The following is an 8211-nucleotide window of genomic DNA, read 5'->3' as shown; positions in this document are numbered from 1 at the left end:
CTAATAGCACAACAACGTCTTTAAATATCTGGCTCAATTATTGTGGCCCTCGCGAGCGTATTGACAGCGCACGCCGCTGGCGCTGATCATCCAGAAGCGTTGCCAAAAAATGTGAGTAAACTTCTGGAGAGAGAAGAGCGTCGCTGACCAGAATAAAGACCGAAACTAAATATAAATGTGTGAAACGACAATTATGAGAACTGTCAACTGGGAACCTTTCTTAGGGATACAAAAGCTTGCAATTAGTACAAGGAGAGTAAATTTAACGAATATACTACATACATGAATTTTAAAAATAAAAAGAATAAAAAAAAACATTAAAAAAAGTAAAATTTTATAATTTATTCGAATTTAAAAAAAAAACCTGTTACTTAACTCATCTTCAAAATAGTTTTTTTAATTTCTACATTTCTAGTGAAATTTTTTAAGTAAACAGTGTCTGAACTTATTAGATTATCTGCTCACCATGCATCTAGTGTTTAGCTTGAAATAATTTTGAGCTCAGATGTCTTCATTTGTCCTGACACGTTTTCTTCCACCTGGCCCGCTCTTTTTAAGTAGCACCCCAATAAAGAAAAGCCCAAATGACAAAATGACAAATATGTCATGTGTTTGCACTGGAGGCGGCACTGCTCTTGAGCGTTGACTAATAGAAACACTGCTGGTGTCAAGAGTGACATATAGGCGAACAATAATTATATCCTGCGAAACTCAGAGAGAAGAAACAAAGGTTTCCAAAATATTATGACGTGTGTGTGCATGTCACTTTCGCCTGAGGAAGTTTTATTAGGGTGCGCAATATGAGTTTTTGAAACAATGACAGCTTATTTTGACATTGAGTGTAACAGACGTAATAGTCATTACTGGAATTTTAGATATATTTATAAAACACAGCAAATCTCTGTCGCATGTCATAAGTCACAAAACAAGCATCTCTCAAAATGTGATGGCTACACATCAATCAAATCATTTTTAAATATGAAAACAATTTCATTATGAATTAATAAATTTAACAAAAATAGTAGCATTAAAAGCATCCACTTTTACAACTTTTTCCGCGTAAATTTAATTTAAATAATGAAATTTATGAATTAATTAATTGGAAAACTTAGATTCAACTTATTTAAGCTATCTAACCTTGTAAATATTGAAGAAAACTACACTCACAACGTGAAAGTGGCAAGTCTTATATGATCCGAACCCACGGCTAAATGGAGCGCAAAATCACAAGTCAGAAGACCGAGTCTCTGGAAAAGCGCGGATTGTACGCCAAGCTCTGGTGACAGTCAACAACGTGTGTGCAAAAGCAGCCTTCTCGTCGTCGTTAAATTGTCACCATCAAAGCCATTCGAAGCGAGGTCTGTTGGCGAGAGCGCGCCTGCAGGCACTCGTGAATTTTCAAATTAACGAGTGCAGTTTAAACGGAGCTACTCTTTTAATGAGTAAAGCACCGCCATCCGTCCTCCACCGGCGTGATAAATCGCACGTGGCCCGGTGTCGTTTTTTTGCTAATTTAAAATAATGGCCACTGGAGGAATTTTAATTTAAGCTTAATCTTCGCTTTTAATTAACGTTTTGGCAAATCTCCGGTGAGCCCTGGCACGCACATTTGTAATTTTTTTGAAGAAATATCTATATAAAATTCATTGAACTTCTTTTTTAGTTTTGCTTAAAATTTATTTCTTAGTTATTATTTTTCAAGTTTAATGAATTTTTTTAGCAAATGAATTCATATTATTTCAAATGTGTTTTATGTGAAAATGGATAATGGAAGTTCCTCAATGTATCACTTTCATTCCAAACATCAACAGCGAATACTTCAGGATAAATGACACCTATTAAATTAAATTATACTGCCGTCGCAACAAAAAAAATTACACAATTCCGTGCTTATTTTTAGAACCAGCCACCAACACGCACCACCAGTTGCAATAAAAGAAGAAAGATGATTTTTTTCGACGACCCTCTCACATAATATTTTCTCTAAACTCCTTGAAAAATAAGGGTGCCTGCCGGTGTCGCTAATTGGATCGCCCGCGTTTTCCTCCAATTTAGTAATGGAAAGCGCAAGCGAAGTTTTGAGGCAACGGCGCGACGGATGGAATTTAATTTTTTGCCAAATGTGAGGAATTGCTGGCTGAGGAAGAACAGCGAGAGGAACGAGTTTTGTGCTGTTCTAAGCAAAACATTTTGCCACAGACAAGCGGTAGAGAGACAATCGCAAAACTTGCAGTAATTTAGGCAGCACGCGGTACAGTTCGTAATTTACCAAATAACGTTGCTGTGATTTCGATCGAAAGAAAACTGATTTGCTAAAATAAGAATAATCATTTATATTTTCATGCAGCAATTGAAATACTTTTCATTGATGAGGAAATTGAAAATTTTAGATTAATATTTAAATATCCCTTTATACTTATTGTAATTTACTATTCTTAGTAAAAAAAAAGCATAAACAATAAAAAGAGACGCAGCTACCAAGGTGAACCAACCTTATAATTTGTTGCAAGGTCCGCTCGTCAGAAAATTTCGATTGTTGTCGAGCTCTCTGATTGGGTACAACTTTTCTTGTACCCAATCAGAGAGCTCAAACAACAATCAAATCATTTTTCATTGTTGCTGATGCGCGGACCTTGATTTGTTGTAAACATTCTTATTAATTCATTTTGTTTTTCAAATATTTTATTGAAGGTCTTGAAAATATTTATAAAATCCTAAAAATAAACAAAATGGTATTTATAATGCATCCAGCTATGAAAACCGTATGTGAATTTTTGCCGTTTTTTTCCTTAATCGGTTTGTTTATATCTATATGATTTATTTTTCAAATGCCTCACTCACGAGTAATGCTCTTAATCAAAATCCAAAGATATGTGACCAATCGTCCATCGTCGCTTCAAAATCACAAAATTACAAGTTTCGACTTGCGGTCATGAAATTTGTACATAATACGAATTCACTTTTTATAATTAATTTTTTCACTGTTTATTCTCATCTGACTTTAAATTTGCACACTTTAAATGCTTCAGTTAAATCAGCTTCTCCTAAATATTCTCTTAAAAATTTTAACAATGTTAAATTTTATAATTAATGAGAGCAAAACTTGATAGTGCAGCTGCTCATTGCTTCTGCCTATTATCCGCCAGCGCCTCTTTGAGGGATTCGATTTCAAAGAGTATTATAATTCCTGTCATCTGGTTCTGGTTTCATTTCATATTAGTTTCATTAACAGTTTGCAGTAGTTCATGGTACTAAGTAATATTATTCCAAAACTCGAACGCAGCAGCAGGTCAAATTCTATCATTACTAGAGCTATTTGATCTTTTAAAATGCATAAGAAGTATTTGAAAATGTGCGCGTCTGTCTGATCATTGCAGTCAAAAAGCCTATATTATTGCCTCCATTTTTTTTACTATATAAATAGATATTTATTTTATCAAGTGCTCCAATGAGATTAATAAAATATTATTGTGACACTGCTTTTTAACAATGTCGGTTTAGAGACAATTGCACTCATTAAAATAAAATCATGGGAAAATTAGTCTGCTTTTTTTACATCATAGATGACTAAAGCCCATCATTTTAAACATTTTACCGCCTGTGAAACCTAAAATCTAAATAACAAGCAGGTTGCCTAAACTGCCAGCTCAATGACAAGCAAATTACTGATTAGCTTTCTGTACTTTTTCATCCAGAGCCAAAGCTTTTGATATTTTACCGAGTTATTATTATGCGCTCAAATCTGCTGGTACAATAAATAAAATACATAGCTACTATAAATAGAAATTAAAAATACACAAGTGGCATAAGGTCGTTATTATAAATGAAACTGTTAATCATGTAAAACCAATCATAAAATAAACTGAATGCTTTTTCCAACAAGCTTATAGCAAAAGGCTTTTACAAATATTCACGTAGGATTAATATGACTGAATAGTTGATGTAATTGGACAATCAAATACTAATTTAGTGGCTTAAGTAGCAAAAACTGACATTTTATTCCTGCATCCACAAAAATAATTAGGCTTTGTCACAAGCAAATATAATATTAAATAATAACACTGAAGATTTTAAAATAAATGCACTTTCAAGGCACCTTACCTTACATACATTTGTTAAAATTGAAAGTCAATAGCAATGAATACATTTACTCGACAGCTAGATCAAATTCTTCATAGTCTTCAAGCTCCTTGTTGAACTTTGAGGCCCACTCTTCGAAAGCCTTAGTTTTCTGCAAAAGCAAATATTGATAAAATTAATAAAACATTATAATTTCTGTTTGTTGTTTTTGGAAAATTGATTGAAGGGGGTCGATAAAAGATTGGCCTTGCTTGATGGAAATCAAGTTTAACAAATGAGCCAATGTTTGGTGCTGAGTGTTTTCTAAATGCACAAATTCATTTATTTACTCAAAATTGGACATCCATATGAAAATATGAGCAAAATAAGACCAGTTTTTCTTAAGCAAAAAGCAACTTTCTCAATTGGATGATGCCAATTTTTGTTGTGACGAGCTGTGTTGCTCATATTTTCAAATTGATTTCCAAATTTGAGAAATAACTGGTGTGAAAATATCAAGCAAAGAGTGGCTCAGTCATAAGATGAGATACCATTCCCCTCAAGCAATATTAATTTGAAGAAGACTATTGTTCTCTTAGTAATGTTTTCTAATTATTTCTCTTTGAATAACTTACAGCATCAACTCTCTTTTTCTTCGGCTTTAGTTTTTTCTTCTCCTCAATCTCCTCTTCAGATTCTGCCTCACTGTTGCTGAGATTCTCACGGTCGCTTTCACAATCATGTTCGTGTTCCAGCTCCATAAAGTCTAAGGCCTTTTTCTTGGAAAATCTGTCATAGGATTTTCGAGCCGGCTGGAAATTGAAAAATGTATTAATTTTAATGCAAGTTAAAGTAATTAATTTTTTACAATAAAAAATAAAAATGAAGCTAAATGCATCCATTCAAAATTTAAAAACTAGTCAATTCAATAAATTTTGTTAGAGTTTCATTTGGACATTGATCAAAAGGAATCAAAGAATGCAATTTGGAAAAAAGAAGATAATTTAAGGTAAAATTACAAGACTAGGTTGCTATATGCAAAGCACTCATTTCAATGGAAAAAGCGGGAAAAAGATAATTTACCTTTTCCTGCCAAAGTGACTACACCCAGCATTCTATTCTAACCCATCCAATTTACACTCCTTTCAAAATTTTTCTGATTTTAAAAATAATTTTTGGCTTATTGATAGGAAGAATTTAAATTTTCATTTTTCAATTCCTAACTAAATACTAAATTAATTGAATTTCCTCCTATCAGGATTATTGAAAGTTATATATGCATTTTTTTAAATTCTAAATTTTAAATACAAACAATTCTCAAAAAAAATATGAACCCACCCTATTGAAGTGTCTTTTCGGAGAAAGTGGCATCTCCTTGGCAAGGGTCTCTTTGTTGGCCTCAAGGACCTCCTTCAAAGCTCTGGCGGAAATCCGTGTTGGGGCACACGCAGGACTCTCCACTCTCTTTTGCTTTTCAACCTTCTCAATCAACTCCTCCTCTTCTTCTTCATCACCCACTTCAACATTTGTGAGATCCAAGTCACCATCTTTGGTGGGACTGAACATGCTGCATGGTTCCGGGCTTGTCAGACGCACCGGAGATGAACAGGAGAACAGGCCCTCATTTGGAGAAGTGACAAAACTGAGAATGCTCGTCTGCTTCATCCTCGGAGGTTCTGGAGAAGGATCTCTATTGAATACTACAGGCTCAGGAACAACATTTCTCGGGGTTAGGGAAGTCCTGATGACCCTGGCCCGGGCGTCCGCCAACTCTTGATAATCAAATCTAGTTGGCCTTTGAGTGGAGACAACCAGAGGAACATCATCGTCAAAGAGATTTTCCAGAGGAGGGGTGATGGGACGATCCGTGAAGGAATGCTGAGGACTTGGCGGAACAAAATCATTGATATTATCCAATCTCATTGGGGTTGATGTGACTGCTGGGAGAGACGGACTGGACTCCGGAGTTGGCTGTAGAGGTCGAACTGGAAGCAGCTTGGGTGGGGCAACAATGGCTTTGTCAATAGTTTGATGATCTTTGCGAAGAGCAGCAGGGACGTGGGCTGGGAAATTCGGACGGATCAAAGGCATCGATCTAACAATGTTTGCAAGCAGATTTTTCGGTGGTGGTTTGATGGAATGAGATACAGCGTTATTTTTGGGGCTCTTTTTGCCCTTAACGCCTATCTTGGCAGAGGCTTTGAGCCTCTTTACTGCAGGATTTTTTGTTCTGACACGCTTTTTCTTGATTTTGCCTCTGGGTTCCTCCTGGCTGTCAAACTCAAACTGATACACATCTGTGTCCTCTTTGCGTTTCTCGGGCGATAATTTGCTGGAGTAAACGCACGCTTTCTTTGGGTTTTCCTCCGTACTCTTGCGGCGGACGTTAGTTTTGTCGGCAAGGGCTCTTTTGCCTCTAGACGGTCGACCCATGGCTGCGGTCTGCGAACGAAATTTGGCGATTATCAATTATTTCTAAGGATAATCCTCGTGTTTGAACTCACAGATCCGAGACAGGTGCTGTAGGAGATGCTTTTTGATGCGTTTTGGTCGTTGATTAGGTCGGAAAAACAGAAAAACGATGTTGCTTAGCCGATATGTAAACAATGGTATTATTTTTTTATGGCTGACGGACGCAATTGGCGCGAAGCGAAGCGAACAGCGAACGAGCGGAACCAAGACCAACCGCAAGACCTACCAACCAGAGAAGAGATAGCAGACGCCAGACGACTTCTACCAGTTCTACCAACAGAACTAAAATAATACCAACTGTTTAACGCGATCCAGATTCTAGATTTTAAAAAATATTAAGAATAATAATAAAGTCACGTAGGAAAGATCCTTAAAGCATTAAAATGAAAACATAAATTAATATATCAATCTTAAGTTGATTTTAAAAAATCAGCAAAGTCTAAACAGAAATAATAAAATATAAAATACATTATGTATAATTCATCAAATCAAGATCAAGAACTATGTATGTAATACTGTTAGGTTGGCTAAATTGCGAGACTGAATTCGCGAGACGTTCACGTTCAAACACGTTCAATTTTGAAGATTTGACTTTGACATTCGCCATTCCGTTGACTTGTGGTCAAGTATGATCTTTTTGTTTTCTTTTGTTTGTTGTCGACTCTGTCTCGAACGACCTCGAACCTTCGCAAAGAACAAGAATAACAATAACATCAAACCGCATTTTTAAATATTTGAATTTTCAATGCGATTTCAGTTCAATTAGAATCCGTGTGTATGTACTTTTGCCTCGCTGAGTTAACTTCTCGATCTGTTCACTGTTCATTTAAAGAGGAAAGGTATAGACGAGAGATATTATAATTATTTTGATCATCAGATACTCTCGTAATCATAAATGTTCCAAAATGAATGCACTTTTGTAAATTTATTTGCGCTGAATTTTTCTTCTGACTGGAATATTAATTCCTTTTACAAGTATGTATTTGCGCAATCAAATAATGAAAAAGGGTGAAAATTTTTTATGCAAAAAAGATTTATGTACATATCTTTTTTATTGAGAATTTTTCAAAAATTTCTAATATTGATATTGGAAGTGTCGATTGGACAAACCATTGTTGTCGGCACAGAAATTAACATTGGGGCACAGAGAGTTCAACTGAAATTTTCAATATTATTTGGGTCTAAATAAAATTTTATCGAGTGAAAGGATAAAACAAGTAGACCTGAATTTCTCAAATTTTCAGTTTCGGTCATGAATTTTAGAAATTCAAAGAATAGTCGCATTTTTTACAAGTTCACCCACTATTAGTGAGAACAAAACCTACTTCGCGCGCTGCGCCCTCCATGCAGCTCGTCCTCAGCGATCGTAATTAATTTTGAGCGCTGCGTTCGCTGCACAGGTCGCCCTCCGCGATCGTAATTAATTTTGAGCGCTGCGTTCGCTGCACAGGTCGCCCTCAGCGATCTTAACACATTTCGCGCGCTGCACTAGACCAGAAAATCCTTGACTCAACTGAAATATTCAATATTTGGGTCTAAATAAAATTTTATCGAGTGAAAGGATAAAACAAGTAGACCTGAATTTCTCAAATTTTCAGTTTCGGTCATGAATTTTAGAAATTCAAAGAATAGTCGCATTTTTTACAAGTTCACCCACTAGTGAGAACAAAACCTACTTCG

At 35.6% G+C, this 8211-nt stretch overlaps 1 protein-coding gene across 1 annotated transcript; it reads right to left on the bottom strand.

The window, feature by feature from the left end:
• Window positions 1-3965: 3965 nt before the first annotated feature.
• On the bottom strand, window positions 3966-6769 carry LOC132196791 (uncharacterized). The gene is made up of 4 exons (XM_059619675.1): window positions 6564-6769; window positions 5398-6501; window positions 4695-4871; window positions 3966-4231 (listed from the first exon to the last, which is right to left on the bottom strand). Exons 2-4 carry the CDS (start codon window positions 6490-6492, stop codon window positions 4148-4150), a joined length of 1356 nt encoding a protein of 451 aa, XP_059475658.1. The 5' UTR covers window positions 6493-6501; window positions 6564-6769; the 3' UTR covers window positions 3966-4147.
• Between the last annotated feature and the right edge of the window lie 1442 nt (window positions 6770-8211).

The sequence above is a fragment of the Neocloeon triangulifer genome, unplaced genomic scaffold (assembly GCF_031216515.1).
Source record: "Neocloeon triangulifer isolate White Clay Creek 2 clone unplaced genomic scaffold, ASM3121651v1 ptg000012l, whole genome shotgun sequence".
NCBI classification, from domain to species: Eukaryota; Metazoa; Arthropoda; class Insecta; order Ephemeroptera; family Baetidae; genus Neocloeon; species Neocloeon triangulifer.
Note: the sequence above shows the minus strand (reverse complement) of the source record. Positions and strands in the feature narration are given on the sequence as shown.